Source organism: Ranitomeya variabilis, chromosome 2, assembly GCF_051348905.1.
Source record: "Ranitomeya variabilis isolate aRanVar5 chromosome 2, aRanVar5.hap1, whole genome shotgun sequence".
Taxonomy (NCBI): Eukaryota; Metazoa; Chordata; class Amphibia; order Anura; family Dendrobatidae; genus Ranitomeya; species Ranitomeya variabilis.
The window spans coordinates 112135450-112154762 of NC_135233.1; the positions used below are offsets into that span (position 1 = coordinate 112135450).

The 19313-nt window shown below is 43.6% G+C and overlaps 1 protein-coding gene across 1 annotated transcript in view; it reads left to right on the forward strand.

Annotated features, from left to right (window-relative positions):
- Positions 1-19313, forward strand: part of DSTN (destrin, actin depolymerizing factor) — a 110386-nt gene that overhangs the window by 41675 nt on the left and 49398 nt on the right. Inside the window, exon 2 of the mRNA XM_077282840.1 lies at positions 16530-16801. Coding sequence (XP_077138955.1) covers positions 16530-16801 — 272 coding nt within the window. The remainder of the gene's footprint in view (positions 1-16529; positions 16802-19313) is intronic.

Sequence of the window (19313 nt, forward strand, 5' to 3'; positions counted from 1 at the left end):
GGGTTCAGCACTATTTCCCATGCTGCTGAATCATTGGAGAGCAGGCAAATGTCAATTTGTATTGCCGCACGGGCTTCCTAGTCCAGTCAAACTACAGTTTGACCCGGAATAAATTCCAAGAAAGCGTTTTATTATTTTATTTATTACTATTATATGTGGGGAACAACATATTAAAAGTTTTCCAAAAATTGATCACCACAAAGGTCCTAATTATGACGTCATAATACGATGACAGCCATCGCACTAAAAATAACGAATATTTCCCTATTTCAAAGCTGTAGCTTTAGGTTACAGAAGAGTTTGCATTTTGTATAATATATTTTCATATAACAATTTTTATACAAAGTTTTATACTAACTACATGGACAGGCGAGGTCATGACGTCATCAATGACGTCATGACATATACGGTATGTACATTTCTAGAAATTATAGAATTAATACACAGTGCATTTTAAGACCTACTTCATCACTGAATAAGCGTGTCAGGTCAATAGTCACTATTTTCATCATCAGACACTGCTTCCTCACTCATTGTCACAATGCCCTTCTTGACATGGTCCGCATACCCGTGAACAGGTAAGTCCGTGTCTTTTGCAAGTGCACCGAAGTGTACTACAACCACGAGAACAAATGCAGTGAATTATTTTCAGAAGTGTTTCTGGCACGGGTGAAGTATCCGGGGGGTCTATAGCGGGGTCTATTGTTTTGTCCTTAGCAACGTCAATAGCCTCACTGGATGCCAGGGTCTTGGCTTTCATTGACCGCTTGTACTTAACTGAAAACAGTGATTGACCCTCCATTGTTTCCACTATTTCTCTGCCAATGGTGAACAGGTTATGGACATTCACATCCTTATTTGCACTGACACCGGTGATAATGTTGCGAAGAGACACTTCATCAGAGAAAGGTGAAAAGGTCTTGAGTTTATCTGCAATTTTCTCCAGGTCTTCACGATCTCTTCTCGTCCTTGACGTTCTTGCCTCCTTGTGTTGTTCACTGGTGACAAAGCTCTGGCGAGTGAAACCCTGCATTGCATCACTGTAGGAAGAGGACACTGGCACAGACAGAGTCCACAAGGCCCTCTGATGTTCGAACATTCCACTTCCTCTGGTGAGTCCTCCTGCAGTTTTTAGGGAGCGCATCAGAGCTTGCTCGATAACTAGGTTGCAACCCAGGCCTGCCCAGTACTGATCAGTCCGCCTTACAACATGCAAGCCATTCATAAATCTATGGAAGACTGATGGCATATCATCTTCCAGAGTGGTTATAGACTGGAGGTAAAGGTAGGCTGCCTTCACATAGTTCCCATGCCCAGTAGCTGCAAGAATGGGCAAATGTTCGGCTACAGCATGAAGGTGCATCAGCCAGGATCCTGTACGATCGGCCTCGATAAGCTCCCTTTCAATTCCAACCATCTGTTGGTAATTCAGCCATAGTTTACTGGTGCGAGAGTGAGTGGATAATCCATTTCTTTTGGTGTACAAGAGGTGGAAAATTTCACTAAGGTAGAAGTGATGACCGAATTCAAGTCACTCTCCCCTGTCAGTTGTCAGTGTCCGAGCATACAACTGCTCAACTTCTTGCAACAGGCCTGCAAAACCGGGATGGTTGCAAAGTACTTTGTCTGCAACTTGCTGAGTAAGACACTGATCAAGGAGGAGATGGCCACGAACTGCACGCTGAACTGCCTTTCCAGTCATGATGTGTTGCACAGCATTGTCACCGTAAATTGTTCCCAAGATCTCTTTGATTCCACTCCCATCCATCAACGTTCCTATGGCACCTATAAGATTCATCAATGTGTGGAAGCTCCCGAGCATCAGGACAACATCTTGAAAGGGCTGTCTTCAGGCACCTTGTGTTTGATTTCTGACGCTTTCCAGTAGAGTGGCTGATCAAATGTAACAACTGCAGCGGATCGGTGTTTATCAGCAAGGTTGCACAGATACTCAAGAGTAGAGAAGATGCATGACTTGTCTCCGGAATACATGTCAATGATGGGCAGGAAGATTACCGAAGACGACCCCGGATGATCACAGTCTTTATGTAGCATGTGCATCATTCCATTCCAGCTCGGTGCAGGCTGTTTGAAGCGTAAAGACATCTCCCACAATACATCAACACGATGGTCAATGGCATCGAGAAATGGCAAGGGCTTGAATTTTATGTTTCGGCGAGTGTGTTTTGCGAAACGGTATTCCCTTGCATCAACTCTGCTTTGTTCATCTCCAAGTCCGCAGTCTTCCGTCTGAGAACAGTGCGACTGACCTTCCTTCCTGGAGTCACAGTAGCTACCATCCCCATGCCGTGGAAAGTCCCCTTCCCATCTAACTTGATGATATTATGATCGACGTTGTCCACAACTAACAGCAGTGCCGTATCCAGTTTGTCTATGGTACCACCGAGTTCATCCTGGCCAACAGAAGCGGCAGCGTTTTCCTTGAATCGCTGAACTTCCGAATATGATGAACAATATCCCATGGCTGAGAGACTGTCTACAAGAAATCGAGACCTGAAATGATGATGATGGAGCTGGACTGCTAACCAAAGCTGCAATGGAGCTACTACAGCCCTGGGACGTACAGCCTGAACAACTGATTGTCCAATGCTTGCGACTTTCCTCTGAATGTCCTTTCCAATGAAGAGGGTTTCAAGCAAGCAAAGCAAACTCGGGGGGAGATAATCTAAGGCAGACTGACATTCAAGCGAAGAAGTCTTCGGATATTCATCGGTTGAAGATGGGATCTTAGACTTGATATCGCTTTTGATTAGTTGGCCGCAGTCTCTGATGTCTCTCTTGTGGGCTTCTTCATCCGTTTCCTGACTACGGAAATAGTCCCTCCGGATTATTCTGGTCTTTTCACGGAACGTTACAATGTTAGGCAACCCTTCACACTCTGCTATGAATAGCGAATCGCCATACCTCTCCTCCAGCCTATACCTCAGCCATTTATTACTATAGGCAGCACTGTCTCCTTCGACAAGATACTCCATCATTTTCTTTGCAAGATCTGTGACAGTCAGTTGCTCTTCATCGTTGTCCTCGAGAAATGCACACATTCTCAAGAACGCTTGCTCGTGGTCCATGTTCATCAGCCTCCCTACCTTCCACGGTTTCTTTGTAGTAGATCCACAACCATGACGCATAGGAATTCCGTAATTTGTCCGAAAGTTCATGTCACATGAACGATGATACAGACAGTCTGCAGCATGTAAGTCCTTCCCAAAGTACGCGATTCTCCCTTGAATGGTGATTGCCCAGTCATCATTATGCTGTTTGCAATGTGATATGATGGACCTTACAAATCCATCCGTTTTAACAAAGCTGTAGTCATCGAAATCACTGCTAGATCTTGTCTTCACCACTTCATGTCCACAGAACAAACACTGCGTCGTGCTATCATAGGATCCAGTAGACACCCGTGTACCTTTCTTGGCAGGTGAACGATGAACGTAAGTAGCTTTCTTATGCAAGTCTATTTGCTTCTTGTTTATGTAGTTCATACGACATCTCTTGTGCACCACTGCTCCAGCAGCTACCACAGTGCTAACGCCCCTCTCAATACTGGTTTTATTGATCCCTTCAGCTCCTTTCGCACCAATCACCACTCTTTCTCCGTCATCTTCTACTTCATGGCTGCATCAGGGGCAAGTTTCTTGACTTTCCATCATTCTCAGCTCTGTAAAAGAAGATAAATAAATCGTTAAATAATAAATATAATAATAGTAGTAATTGTAAAAGAAATATGATAGACACTGAAAGGCGAGTCGCATTTAACATTTTACAGCTTTGGCGGCCATATTCTTTGACGTCACATTTGGACCCTTTGTGGTAACCCTATCTTGGTAAACTTTTAGTATGTTTTTCCCTACATGTAATACTACGAAAAAAAACTATAAAACGCTTTCTTGGAATTTGTTCAGGGTTAAGTATTTTTTTTTCGTATTTTGACTGGACTATCCCCATAATGCCCTGCAGCTGTGACATCTTATGGATTATAATTCTCATACGTTGTACAGTGGTAGTCAGTACTTGGGACATTACACATCAGCGTTTTCCAGTGGAGCACAGTTTGTACAGCAGAGTCATTTTCCATTACCAGAATCACTGGGTAAGTCTCTCTCTTCTGTAGAGTGTAATCTCTTTTATGGTCAGCAAGGTCCTCTCTCTCGTGCCTATAATGTGTAAGTTCTTATGATCAGCTGAGTTTTCTCTCTTCTGTAGAGTGTAAGCTCTTGTCGTCAGCAGGGTCCTCTCTCATGCCTGTAAAGTGTAAGTTCTTATGATCGGCAGGGTCTTCTCTCTCTTGTAAATTGTAGGCTTCTATGATTTTCTATGTATTTTCTGAGCAATTTTTTGTGTGTATTTTCCAAGCAATTGCAAGCTAATCCAGTATTGAAATTTGCACAAATTTCTTCACCATAAATCAAATTTACAGGGAAAATTCAGTGAAGCCGGCCTATTCACATGTCCTGAATCCACCAGCAAGTTTCCCCCACTGCTCACTGTGTTTGTGATTGGCTGCAGTGTTGCCATCACCTTGACAGTACAGCAGTCAGTCAGTGAGCTCAGCGGGCATTCCCATTTAGATGAAACATTCCGTTCAGAGCCGTTGAGCTCATTGGTTAGCTGCTGTGCTGACAGCAAGATGTCAGCGCTGTATCCAATGCCAGACACTGGGAGCAGGAGTGTAAACGGTAGGTTGGTAGGTTAGCACAGCATGCAGCCAAGGGACAAATTTAATTGAAAGAAACAACCCTTTTGCGGTGGTTTTCTTAACCTTAAGCCTCAATAATGTCATTTTTACTGTACATTGAAGAGGGTATCCCCCGTTACCCATTATAGCGCATTAATTTAAGAAGGGTTACGGTTTAGTGTGACAGTAAATATCCGAGCATCAGGGCCGGATTTAAGTGATGGGTAGCCCGGGGCCCATTTTGGAGGGAGGCCCATTTTTCAAGGTGCTGCAATATGTAATGCAAAAACACCAAATGAAACAAGTTTATTTACAAAAATCATTTACGCAGAGTAATTCAAGTAAAATCATTCATTTTTTACAATCCGGGCACTTTCCTTGATTTTCGTGCTGCAAAATCACTAATGATGTCACTGAAGTCCAATTCACGCAGTATATCTGACCTTGTCAACCCTTGAAGTCCTGAAAGGGCGTAAAAGATTTAAATATGTACATATATATGTATGTATATTGTAGAAATGTGGGCTGTCTATATCAAAGACTGCTGCTGGGCTCTATATGTCAGAGGCTCCTGCTGGGCTGTATATGTATGAGGGGCTTCTGCTGAGCTCTATATATATATAAGGGGCTTCTGCTGAGCTGTATATATATATATATATATATATATATATATTATAAAAGGGGCTTCTGCTGGGTTGTATATAAATGAGGGGCTTCTGCTGGGCTGTATATATATATATATATATATATATGAGGGGCTGCTGCCGGGCTGTATATGTCAAAGGCTGTTTACCTGTATATAACAAAGGATGTTGCTGTGCTGGATTTATATGTATGAGAGGCTTCTGCTGGGCTGTATATGTATGAGAGGCTTCTGTTGGGCTGTATATATATGAGGGACTTCTGCTGGGCTCTATATGTCAGAGGTTTCTGCTGGGCTGTATATGTATGAGAGGCTTCTGTTGGGCTGTATATATATGAGGGACTTCTGCTGGGCTCTATATGTCAGAGGCTCCTGCTGGGCTGTATATGTATGAGGGGCTTCTGCTGAGCTCTATATATATAAGGGGCTTCTGCTGAGCTGTATATATATATATATATATATATATTATAAAAGGGGCTTCTGCTGGGTTGTATATAAATGAGGGGCTTCTGCTGGGCTGTATATATATATATATATATATATATATATATATATTATAAAAGGGGCTTCTGCTGGGTTGTATATATATGAGGGGCTTCTGCTGGGCTGTATACATATATATATATATATATATATATATATATATATATGGGGCTGCTGCCGGGCTGTATATGTCAAAGGCTGTTTACCTGTATATAACAAAGGATGTTGCTGTGCTGGCTTTATATGTATGAGAGGCTTCTGCTGGGCTGTATATGTATGAGAGGCTTCTGTTGGGCTGTATATATATGAGGGACTTCTGCTGGGCTCTATATGTCAGAGGCTTCTGCTGGGCTCTATATGTATGAGAGGCTTCTGCTGGGCTGTATATGTATGAGAGGCTTCTGCTGGGCTGTATATATATGAGGGGCTTCTGCTGGGCTCTATATGTATGAGAGGCTTCTGCTGGGCTGTATATGTATGAGAGGCTTCTGCTGGGCTGTATATATATGAGGGGCTTCTGCTGGGCTCTATATGTCAGAGGCTTCTGCTGGGCTGTACTGTATATGAGAGGCTTCGGCTTGGCTGTATATGTATGAGAGGCTTCTGCTGGGCTGTATATGTATGAGAGGCTTCTGCTGGGCTGTATATGTATAAGAGGCTTCTGCTGGGCTGTATATGTATGAGAAGCTTCTGCTGGGTTGTATATATATATGAGGGACTTCTGCTGGGCTCTATATGTCAGAGGCTTCTGCTGGGCTCTATATGTATGAGAGGCTTCTGCTGGGCTGTAAATATATGTGGGGCTTCTGCTAGGCTGTATATGTATGAGAGGCTTCTGCTGGGCTGTATATATATGAGGGGCTGCTGCTGGGCTGTATATATATATGAGGGGCTGCTTCTGGGCTATTTATATCAGAGGCTGTTGCTGTGCTGGCTGTATATGTATGAGAGGCTTCTGCTGGGCTGTATATATATATGAGGGGCTGCTTCTGGGCTATTTATATCAGAGGCTGTTGCTGTGCTGGCTGTATATGTATGAGAGGCTTCTGCTGAGCTGTATATGTATGAGAGGCTTCTGCTGGGTTGTATGTATGAGGGGCTTCTTCTGAGCTGTATATATATATATATATATATATATATATATATATATATATATATATATATATGAGGGGCTGCTGCTGGGCTGTATATATTAGAAGTTGCTGTTGGGCTGTATATATATGAGGGGCTGCTGCCGGGCTGTATATATCAGAGGCTGTTGCAGTGCTGGCTGTATATAGAATAGAGGCTGAGGGGCTGTATAAAGTGTATACACAGCACTGTACTGTAAACTGGTCCACACTATATACATACAGTATACACAGACACACTGCAATGCAGGATATAGTGTGAACCTGTATATACAGTATGGTACTGTGTAGGACAGGAGCTGCAAGAAAGATACACAGACACACATAGACACACACACAGACAGACACACACACAGACAGACACACACACACACAGACAGACACACACAGATCATACTCACCCACAGCGACACTGTGAAGACTGAACCACTTCACTTCTGGATCTTCAGTGACTGAAGATCCAGAGAGAAGTCATGCCACGCTCCGCAGTGAAGCCTCTTCTCTCGCCGACATCGTGGCTCCACCTCCTTCCTCGAAGGTAGCTGAACAAACTCTTATCTGATCTAATCCGAGGGAGCGATCATATAGCTGAATAGGTAGTGGCTAGAAGCTTCTGTTGGGATCAGAGAAGGCTGCCGCATGCCATAAGCTAAGCATTAGGTACAGGGAGGGTACTAAGGAAGTCTGGCTAGACTAGCCAGCTCAGTGGATGCTGATGCAGGTCAGGTGCCATGACTCTGCCGCTCTGCGCCAGCCACTGAGATGTAGGACTGTAGCCTGGTTTCTACACTTTCAATAGTTTCTCTTTTGTTAAATGTTCCTTATCCTTAGAAACAGTTCACAGCAAAGAGATGTGTACTTTACATGTTTTGAGATATTTATCCCTATATTGGTGGGAGGCCCCCCTTAATGGGTGGCCCAGAGCCCAGGCCCCTTGGGCCCACCCCTAAATCCGGGCCTGCCGAGCATTGGGTGAAGTGATATAATAAATACCATTATGAGAGAGTATATATCCTCTTGATCATCTTACAATTGTTTAGTAGGAAAATATAAGGCCTCATTCATTTGTTCATTTTTTTTGTCTAGTTTTTGGTGTTTTTCAACAGTCTTTCATTTGAGCTTAAGCCTATGTTCCTGTAACAAGGTGGCACGGGGTGGTAGTCGTGGGCGAGTTCACTCAGCAACAGTCAGTGAGCACCCTGGCACCTTGTGAATGAAAAGATAAAGTCCCAGTACTGCTATACAGTTGATTACCTCCATTCCACGTTCACTTCTCCTTCTCATAGTCCAGTCAAAATACGGTTTGATGTGGAACAAATTCCAAGAAAGCGTTTTATGATTTTTTTTATTACTATTATATGTGGGGAACAACATATTAAAAGCTTTCCAAAAATTGATCACCACAAAGGTCCTAACTATGACGTCATAAGACGATGACAGCCATTGCACTAAAAATAATGAATATTTCCCTATTTCAAAGCTGTAGCTTTAGGTTACAGAAGAGTTTGCATTTTGTATACTATATATTTTCATATAACAATTTTTATACAAAGTTTTATACTAACTACATGGACAGGCGAGGTCATGATGTCATCAGTGACGTCATGACATATATGTACATTTCTAGAAATTATAGAATTAATACACAGTGCATTTTAGACCTACTTCATCACTGAATAAGCGTGTCAGGTCAATAGTCACTATTTTCATCATCAGACACTGCTTCCTCACTCATATTGTCACAATACCCTTCTTGACATGGTCCGCATACCCGTGAACAGGTAAGTCTGTGTCTTTTGCAAGTGCACCGAAGTGTACTACAACCACGAGAACAATTGCAGTGAATTATTTTCAGAAGTGTTTCTGGCGCGGGTGAAGTATCCATCATCACTGGAACTAGACTGTTGTTCTGCAATTCCCATCCCCATTCAGTAGTGTCCATGGCCTCACCATTGTCCATCCAAAGCATCACTTGGAGGTAACTCCGAAGGGCATGATACTTGGTTGCAGAGGAGGTCGGTGGCAGTCGTTCAGGTGTAACAAAGATTTTGGCTGAAACAATTTTTTTGCAGAGAGTAGAATACCTCATTGCAGACAGATTGTCTCCAGGTTTGTCCCGGAACAATGCCACCATCGCTTTACACCCAGCGTCTTTAATCTCAGCTCTGTTTTTGTTAGGTGTGGAAAATATTTTAGCACAGCTATTTAAGACCGAGTCTCCCTTCAAAACCTTGTGTAGACCAAGATTTTTTCGATTTCAAAAACCACGGAAGTGGCATCGCAACCCGTGAATGCATGAAGGAACAGAAGACTGCTGCAGACATGGTTTGCCAGGAACTTCTTCATAACCTAAATGTCGTATACTGTTGCAGGACTCCCTTTATCCGAGTAGAAATAAAGCTTGTTGCCATCGCTGGTTGACGCGTGATGAAGTAACAACATCAAAAGATCTGTATCTTCGCCAATGAGACTAGTACTTTTTGGATGACATTGACACTGCTGCCTTAACAATCTCCACATCTGCATCCCCCTCTGATTGAATTAGGCTACTTTCACAGTAGCGTCATGCACTGCACGTCGCTATGCGACGTTGCAGCGCACCGACGCATAGTGTGGAAGTGCTGCACAACGGGGGCAGCGGATGCTGTTTTACATCGCATCCGCTGCCCCATTGTGATGTGCGGTGAGGCGGGGGCGGAGTTCCGGCCGCGCATGCGCGGTCGGAAAAGACGCTATCAACGCACAAAAAACGTTACATGCATAGTTTTTTTTGTGCCGACGGTCCGACGCAACACGACGCAACCGTCGCACGACGGTTGCGACGTGTGGCAATGCGTCACACTGCGTCGCTAATTCAAGTCTATGGAGAAAAAACGCATCCTGCAAGCAATTTTGCAGGATGCGTTTTTTCTACAGAACGACGCATAGCGACGTGCAGTGCACGACGCTAATGTGAAAGTAGCCTTACAAGGCAACCTCTGTCATTCATGCTCTGTGAAACGAGATTGATAAGAGACTGTTTGTTCTCCACATTTGAAAGGAAGTCCTCCTTTTTCCCGACAAATTTTTTTCCTTCAGCAATGTTCACTTTGTTACTTGTTCGTTTTTTTGCGCCGTCGCTGATGGGTAATGTCCTTAGTGTTTGGTCCTCCCATGTAACCATCAAATACTATCGTAGCCTTACCATAGTGCTTTAGTGTGAAAGATGCATAGTCTTCAGCAATTGAACAATATGTCTTTCCTTCTGACCACTTCAGTCGATGGAGAAGAGAACCTCCGTCAAGAGCATAATGTTCCACTTCTGGTACATCCTTGAGTACTGCGTCATCTGAACTCTGTTCTTTTATAGCAGCCATCAGTTGTGCTTTGTTTGGTTTGCGTAAGAGATGTTTTGCCTCAAAGAGGGATGGTGGGCCTTTCCAGTCATGATGTGTTGCACAGCATTGTCACCGTAAATTGTTCCCAAGATCTCTTTGATTCCACTCCCATCCATCAATGTTCCTATGGCACCCATAAGATTCATCAATGTGTGGAAGCTCCTGAGCATCAGGACAACATCTTGAACCGGGCTGTCTTCAGGCACCTTGTGTTTGATTTCTGACGCTTTCCAGTAGAGTGGCTGATCGAATGTAACAACTGCAGCGGATCAGTGTTTATCAGCAAGGTTGCACAGATACTCAAGAGTAGAGAAGATGCATGACTTGTCTCCGGAATACATGTCAATGATGGGCAGGAAGATTACCAAAGACGACCCCGGATGATCACCTTCTTTATGTAGCATGTGCATCATTCCATTCCAGCACGGTGCAGGCTGTTTGAAGCGTAAAGACATCTCCCACAATACATCAACACGATGGTCAATGGCATCGAGAAATGGCAAGGGCTTGAATTTTATGTTTCGGCGAGTGTGTTTTGCGTAACGGTATTCCCTTACATCAACTCTGCTTTGTTCAACTATCTCCAAGTCCGCAGTCTTCCGTCTGAGAACAGTGCGACTGACCTTCCGTCATGGAGTCACAGTAGCTACCATCCCCATGCCGTGGAAAGTCCCCTTCCCATCTAACATGATGATATTATGATCGACGTCCGCAGCGAACAGCAGTGCTGTATCCAGTCTGTCTATGGTACCACCGAGTACATCCTGGCCAACAGAAGTGGCAGCATTTTCCTCTAATCGCTGAACTTCCGAATATGATGAACAATATCCCATGGCTGAGATACTGTCTACAAGAAATCGAGACCTGAAATGATGATGGAGTGGACTGCTAACCCAAGTTGCAATGGAGCTACTACAGCCCTGGGACGTACAGCCTGAACAACTGATTGTCCAATGCTTGCTACCTTCCTGTGAATGTCCTTTCCAACGAAGAGGGTTTCAAGCAAGCAAAGCAAACTCAGGGGGAGATAATCTAAGGCAGATTGATATTCAAGCGAAGAAGTCTTCGGATATTCATCGGTTGAAGATGGGATCTTAGACTTGATATCGCTCTTGATTAGTTTGGCCGCAGTCTCTATGATGGCTATCTTCTGGGTTTCTTCATCCGTTTCCTGACTACGAAAATAGTCCCTCAGGATTATTCTGGTCTTTCACGGAACGTTACAATGTTAGGCAACCCTTCACACTCTGCTATGAATAGCGAATCGCCATACCTCTCCTCCAGCCTATACCTCAGTCATTTATTACTATAGGCAGCACTGTCTCCTTCTACAAGATACTCCGTCATTTTCTTTGCAAGATCTGTGACAGTCAGTTGCTCTTCATCGTTGTCCTCGAGAAATGCACACATTCTCAAGAACACTTGCTCTTGGTCCATGTTCATCAGCCTCCCTACCTTCTGCGGTTTCTTTGTAGTAGATCCACCACCATGACGCATAGGAATTCCGTAATTTGTCCAAAAGTTAATGTCACATGAACGATGATACAGACAGTCTGCAGCATGTAAGTCCTTTAAAAAGTACGCGATTCTCCCTTAAATGGTGATTGCCCAGTCATCATTACGCTGTTTGCAATGTGACATGCTGGACCTTACAAATCCACCCGTTTTAACAAAGCTATAGTCATCGAAATCACTACTAGATCTTATCTTCACGTCCACAGACCAAGCACTGCGTCGTGCTATCATAGGATCCAGTAGACACCCGTGTACCTCTCTTGGCAGGTGAACGATGAACGTAAGTAGCTTTCTTATGCAAGTCTATTTGCTTCTTGTTTATGTAGTTCATACGACATCTCTTGTGCACCACTGCTCCAGCAGCTACCACAGTGCTAACGCCCCTCTCAACACTGGCTTTATTGATCCCTACAGCTCCTTTCGCACCAATCACCACTCTTTCTCCGTCATCTTCTACTTCATGGCTGCATAAGGGGCAAGTTTCTTGACTTTCCATCATTCTCAGCTCTGTAAAAGAAGATAAATCGTTAAATAATAAATATAATAATAGTAGTAATTGTAAAAGAAATATGATAGACACTGAAAGGCGAGTCGCATTTAACATTTTACAGCTTTGGCGGCCATATTCTTTGATGTCACATTTGGACCCTTTGTGGTAACCCTATCTTGGTAAACTTTTAGTATGTTTTTCCCTACATGTAATACTACAAAAAAAAATAATAAAACGCTTTCTTGGAATTTGTTCAGGGTAAAGTATTTTTTTTTTTCGTATTTTGACTGGACTATCGGGGTGGTGGAGAGACAGACAATGACACGTCCAATGCTTTTTATAACAAAAACATTTACTTGCAGAATAGATGTCTTCAGGCACAGATTGCAAGAAGGTTTAGCAGTATCAGTATCTTCAGGCACAGGTTATAAGCAGCAGGCAGTCCTTCACATTCAGCACACACTCTGTCCTAGTTGATGAACCTCTACTCTGGTCCTGGGAAGCCGTGCTACTCAGATATGAATTCTATCCCTTCTCCACAGCCTCTATTCAGTCCTCAGCCTCAGCTGCTGACTTTCTTTTTGCGCACTAGTCCACGCTCCGTCTTGCCCTGTCTTGGTCTCAGGCTGATGGACTCTCTTCTAGTACCCTAGCCCGTGCATCGCCTTGACCCTGTCTTGGTCTCAGGCTGCCGGACTCTTTTCTAGTACCCTAGCCCACGCACCATCTTGACCCTGTCTTGGTCTCAGGCTGCCGGACTCTTGTACTCATGTGGACCCTTAACTCAGCATGTACTGGCCTCTTGTTTGAGCGTGTTACCACCATCGCTGGTCCACACTGTTTCTGTGCTGCTGCTTTGCCTGTATGGGGTGTCCTCAGGATGATACTCCCAACTGCTGACTCTGGTCATAGAGGTCTGGAATCTTCCTACTCTTGCCCCGTCTCTGCAACACAGCTTCTATTTACTCCTTGTCTGGGGCATGGCCACCCAGGCACTGCACTCTATTCACTTCTTGCCTGGGACATGGCTGCTGGGGCTCTCCTCTGCTGTTCCCTTATCTACTTGCTTCTTTCTCCCAGTTAACTTACGCCTGCTTGTAGTCTACAACTGCTCTCCTTCTAGTGCCTTCTGCTGTTCCCTCCTAGTGGTCGTCCTGTCACAACATTCACTCACATGCACAACACATTTGCAGTATATTAGAACACACATGTGGGGATGAGTAGCAAGAGAAGAAGAAGTACCATACCACCCCCCACATGATGAGCTTTTGGTGAGAAATTGATGTTGCAGAATTTCTGCACCATTTCTGCACCTGCGTTTTCTTCACATGCGTTTTTGTCACATCATTGATGCTGCGGCTTTTGTCTCTTGTTGTTGTGTCAAAGCTGTTTTGTTTTTGATACTTCTTGGTATTTGGTTTTGACAAAACTTTATTTACCTTCTTAGGTTTGGGTTACATGAGTTCTTGATGTGTTTAGGCTGCAGAGACGCACTTAGTCCCTTAATGACCGCCGATACACCTTTTAACTGCGACAGTTATGGGTATTTATTCCTCAGCGCTGCTTATTAAGAGTGCTGAGAAATAAGGGTATAGCGCCCCCAGCGTCAGAAAATCTCTGGGGTTTCAGCTACCAGAGAGAACCTGGAGAATATGACCAGGGCCGGTTTTTACAGTCCCCTGTCACGTGTAATCGCAGTTATTTTTGAATAACGACAATTACAAAAAAAGTCCGGTTTTCAATTCATTTCTCTCACCTCTGATATGATCTAGCAGGTAGCTGCTGGTCGTGTTCGGAGGTGCGACAAAAAAAAAAGAAAGGTGACTTAAAAAATGCAAATGATGAATTGGACTCATACATCCCGATTCATCATTGCTTTTGTGACATTTTTTCTCTGGTTTTCTGTATTTTGTATCTTTTGTTTGTTTGCACCCAATTCATTATTCTAGTTGTGAATTTTTAAGTCTATTTTAGATTTGCTTGCCTTTTTTTTTGCTTTTTGGGAGGAATCTAGCAATTCCAGATGGTTTAGCTTAACTCATCCATGAATCAAAATTTGACACAAGTTCACTCCAGTCCCTTCAATGTATTTTTGCGTATGTCAAGATTGTGTGCATACTTTGAGACTTTTTATACTAATGTTTGATTTTTGTGGCCAAAAGTCGCAAAATCAGTTCAAGACAAAGAAAAGCCCATTTTTAACTTTGTGCCAAATTCATGAATTGTGTTCTTCATTTTGATGAATTTAGCACCAAAAACAACAGCTAAGGTAATACAGTAAGACAAAAAAAGTGACTTTAAAATGCAAATGATGAATAGGGGCCGAAGTTATTTTCCTTGGACTCACTGATATTGGCGTTTTCAGTCTGATACCATTCACAAGGCAACTCTTGAGGGATATCTCCTCTCCTGTAATGATCTCCACTTTGTTGGCAATATGATAATGGCACAAAGACGGCATTTTTTAAGTACACAAAGCTCAGAGCATAAGTACAGCATGTGCAATCCAACCTTCAATAGGTGATCTTGAAGGAATATAAAACATTGGCTCAAAGCCTAGGAAAGTATTCAGTCTATTCAAGGAGAGTGACCTAGTCAATTGGTTTTAAATTACTCTCTAGTCCTTGTGAATAGGCTTCTCTGTACTGAGTTCTTTAACAATACAGTAATAACAAAAAGTGGATTTTAGATCCCTTTCCATTGTATTTCTACTTTTGGCGAATGGAATATATTATTAGCTTATGTATTTTTAGCCTGAAAAACTGCTTTTAATGTTTTCTCTGGCATAAAAGGAGTTGTCCATCAGAGAAAAATTTTGGGAGCTAAAGGCTTACTTTTAGGGCACAGTAAGACGGCCATATAACACGGACGATGACTGCATCACAATGCTTGCACTGGCCTGTGGCTCTCCTGACCTGAGCATGAGAGCATGTATGTCTATGTAGCTGTCACATTCGGGTCCGGAGAGCTAGTGGCAAATCCGTGCACAGCGATGCAGTCGTCGTACATGTTATATAGCAGTCTGACTCCACTCTTAAAATAATAAACTGAGGCATAGTCACTTCTTGTACAGGGTGCACTCTGGTGGTTAATGATGAAGTCTTGTTCACTGGTTACATGGCTGCCATAGTTAGGTGACTGGAATGGTACATCATTAGAGTCACATCCGATGATATGCACTTCCACCATTCCTGCCATTCACAAGCATCAGTGATTAGAAGAATAGGACGTCATCGCATCTGGTCACAGCGGAGCATTCTGCGTCGGATCCACGGAGGTGAGTGAATATGTCCTAGTTTATTGCTTTAAAGCAGTGTTCCCCAACTTCAGTCATCAAGAGCCACTAACAAATCAAGTTTCCAGTTTTACCTTAGTATTTTGAACAGACAATAATTCGATTACCTGTGCAATTCTAAGGAAATCCTGAAAAGACAATATCTTAGTAGCTCTTGAGGACTGGAGTTATTGAACACTGCTTTAAAGTATGCCAGTGTTTTCTTATTTATTTTTTTTATTTTTACATGTTGGACAACCCTTTTGATAATTAAAATTTTATTATAATGCTACATGCCCACTTTAGCACCTGTTTCAGAAAAAATGTTTGGCTGGCATCAGCTTTCCCTGGCTCTTTACCGGCAGTCTTTTATCTCAATCTCAAAGTTCTGTGGGCATTGTATGCTTATTAACATGTCAGCTGTAAAGGCTCCCATACACATTAGATGGCTGTCACCTGTACGATTCAGTCATCTCTCTCATACACCAGAGCGCTCGATTGGCCAAGATCTCCCGTGTTCTCTCTATGAGACCAATGCTATCTCTGGGAGACCAATGCGATTGGCAGTGTGAAACTGAACATGCCCAATTGACATCTTTCCTGATGGCCAGTGCCACATGCACAATAGACCATCGCCGAACCTGTCAATATTGGTGTTTTTGGCTGATATTAGTCTAACATGTATGGGAGGCTTTAATTTTTAGGGTAATTTTTTTTTAAATAAATCATTTCATGTATGTGTTCACTTACATGTACATTTCCTCTAAGTTTGATTTACTTTAACCATCGCTGAAACACCCAAGTAATTAGCTGGGGACTTATTCTTTCTTCTTCTGGTCTCTGAACCCATATGGGTGAATAGGTTCTTTGTCCAGCATTACGGAACATTAGTAATTGTGCATTTTGCTTTTTATACAGGCATCCGGGGTCCAAGTTGATGACTCAGTTGTCTTTTTATTCCAAGAAATGAAGCTCAAAAAGTCTGGGAAGAAAGCTGTTTTCTTTGGCTTCAGTAGTGATGAGAAATACATCATTGTGCAAGAGGGGAAAGAAATTTTGTCGGATGACTCTGCTAATTTTTTTCCACGTTTAAAAGCATTATTCCCTGAAAACAAATGTTGTTATGCCTTGCTGGATATTCACTATATTACCGGAGAATCAAAAAAACAGGACCTGATTTTTGTTATGTGGTAAGTTGAGGGTTCCAAGAATGGGGAGTTATAGATAATTATTTCTCTCGGAGGGACTTTATAATGGCTATTCTCACAGTTGTCTATCTTTACATCAATTTTGTGGATAATTCTAGGTATGAAATAGTACTTATTCTGACTCTTCAAGGCAGTATGAGTCTCTAAATCCTTAGCCATCAATTCCTTAGATAACAGTATGATTGTTGTACTCACATGCCAGGCGTCCACAGATAGTGCCAACTCAGCCAGCAATGACTTGTAATAAGAGTCCAGGTATTAAGTACAATGCAGCAGGTGGAAAGAGTAATTCCAAACAGAGAAGTATATATGTGCATCCAAAGATGGCTACAGCAAACTTATAATGAAGATGAAGGGAGGAACAAGGGCTAACATAATCAACTACAGAAGGGAAGAAGGGACAAACTTCAAAGAGCAGGGCTTCTCCCTAGCAACAACAGAATGCAATGCATAACATAGAAATGCATAATAAGTTGTTTCCATTCATGGGACACAACAGTACTGTAACAATAAAGCAGCCATTAAATCTGAGCCCTTTTTCCTGGGATATATCTATGGCTGGGTTCATACGAGCACATTTCACAGTTCGTATATGGACCACAATGGCCAGAACTGACTGCGGATCCTGAAGTTTCAATCTCATATGTCAGTGACTTCATTCGTTGTGGTCTGTACACAGGCTGTGAAATACACTCATGTGAACCTGGCCTAAAGCTGGCAATGTATATTAGATACAGTAACTGTTAGTCCAACAGTGATTTGGGAGATTGTTATTTCTCCTGAATCCTCCATATACAGAAATGCTTAGCTCAGCCATTCTTGTCCATCTGTTCTTTATGGGGAGAAGCGGAGTACGCCAATGGCAGAGAGATCTGGCAGTAGCTTATCTCCCCCCAAAAATAAAAGGATCGGATAATTGAATTAAAACCGCCTGATCCTTAGGCCCCTTGACACAATCACTTCTGGGAGAGTCAAGAGGCCTCCATACATGTCAGATGGTCAGTCAATCCCAACGTGTACAAATCTTCTGTTTCCTCCAGTGGCTGGAGCGTAAGGACAGCATATTATAAATGTAAATCTATAATACTATGTGCCAAAGTGGCACAAAATATTGTCCTGTGTCGCAGAATAAATATTGGAAGACACAGACTTATGAAGAAAGGACTACTGTCCCTCGTCTGTTGCTTCACTGTGACAGGCTGCCGTCAATATATACATAGGAGTCAATAAGTTAAGGCCACGAGGGGTAAGTTTCGCATGTCGAGTTCATGAATGGGCCATTTACCCCCTTATATCAGCAGTACTTGGCACAATACACTTGATTTACTATGTACATACAAAGGTAGCATTTCATCAGTGGGAACAGTGGGCCCCCACAGTCAATATTACTGGGATTACTGGTATTTTGCAGACTCTAGCAGGTTTTCTTTAACAATGGTCCTGTATTTGGCTCCATCCATCTTCCCTGTCCCTGATGAAGAAAAGCAGGCCCAAACCATGATGCTGCCACCACCATGTTTGACAGTGGGGATGGTGTGTTCAGGGTGATGAGCTGTGTTGCCTTTACACCAAACATATCGTTTTGCATTGTTGCCAAAAAGTTTGATTTTGGTTTCATCTGACCAGACCACCTTCTTCCACATGTTTGGTGTGTCTCCCAGGTGGCTTGTTGCAAACTTTAAGCAATGCTTTTTATGGATATCTTTGAGAAATGGCTTTCTTCTTGCCACTCTTCCATAAAGGCCAGATTTGTGCAGTGTACGACTGATTGTTGTCCTATGGACAGACTGCCCCACCTCAGCTGTAGATCTCTGCAGTTGATCCAGAATCAGGGGCGGACATACCGCCGGTTCAACCGGTGCAGCCGCACCGGGGCCCAGAGCGGGGAGGGGGCCCGACCCGACGGACATGCACGGCACGTCGGCAATCGACAATTGTTGTGACTCCTCGTGAGTCGTGACTCAGTGTGCTGCTGCACTGCAGCCTGCCTGCCGCTGCGACGCGTGGATCATCATTCCTGAATTTCCTGCTCAGCCTGCTGTAATGAGCGCCGGGCCGGCGCCGCGGTACCCAGCGAGTGACATGACCGCTGGAGCAGCCTCAGAAGCTGCCGTGCCCGGCGCCCGCCACTGCCCGGAGTCTGCGGAGACCATGATCTGTCCACAGTCCGGGTCTGGGAGAAGGAGCCAGGAGCAGGAGGTGAGTATATTTACCTGTCCACGATCCACGCGCCGCTCCATCTTCCAATCCCGTCCCGTCTCTGCGCTCTGACTGTTCAGGTCAGAGGGCACGCGGATGACGTATAGTGTGCGCGCCGCCCTCTGCCTGATCAGTCAGTGCGGAGAGACGGGACGGTGAGGACCAGCGGGCGGGCAGAGACGAGAGTCGAGCCGAGGTGACTATGTCTTTTTTTTTTTATTGCAGCATTTATATGTGGCGCCGGCGGCACAGGCGTTATATATGGACGGAGCAGCATCACTCACTCAGCATCTAT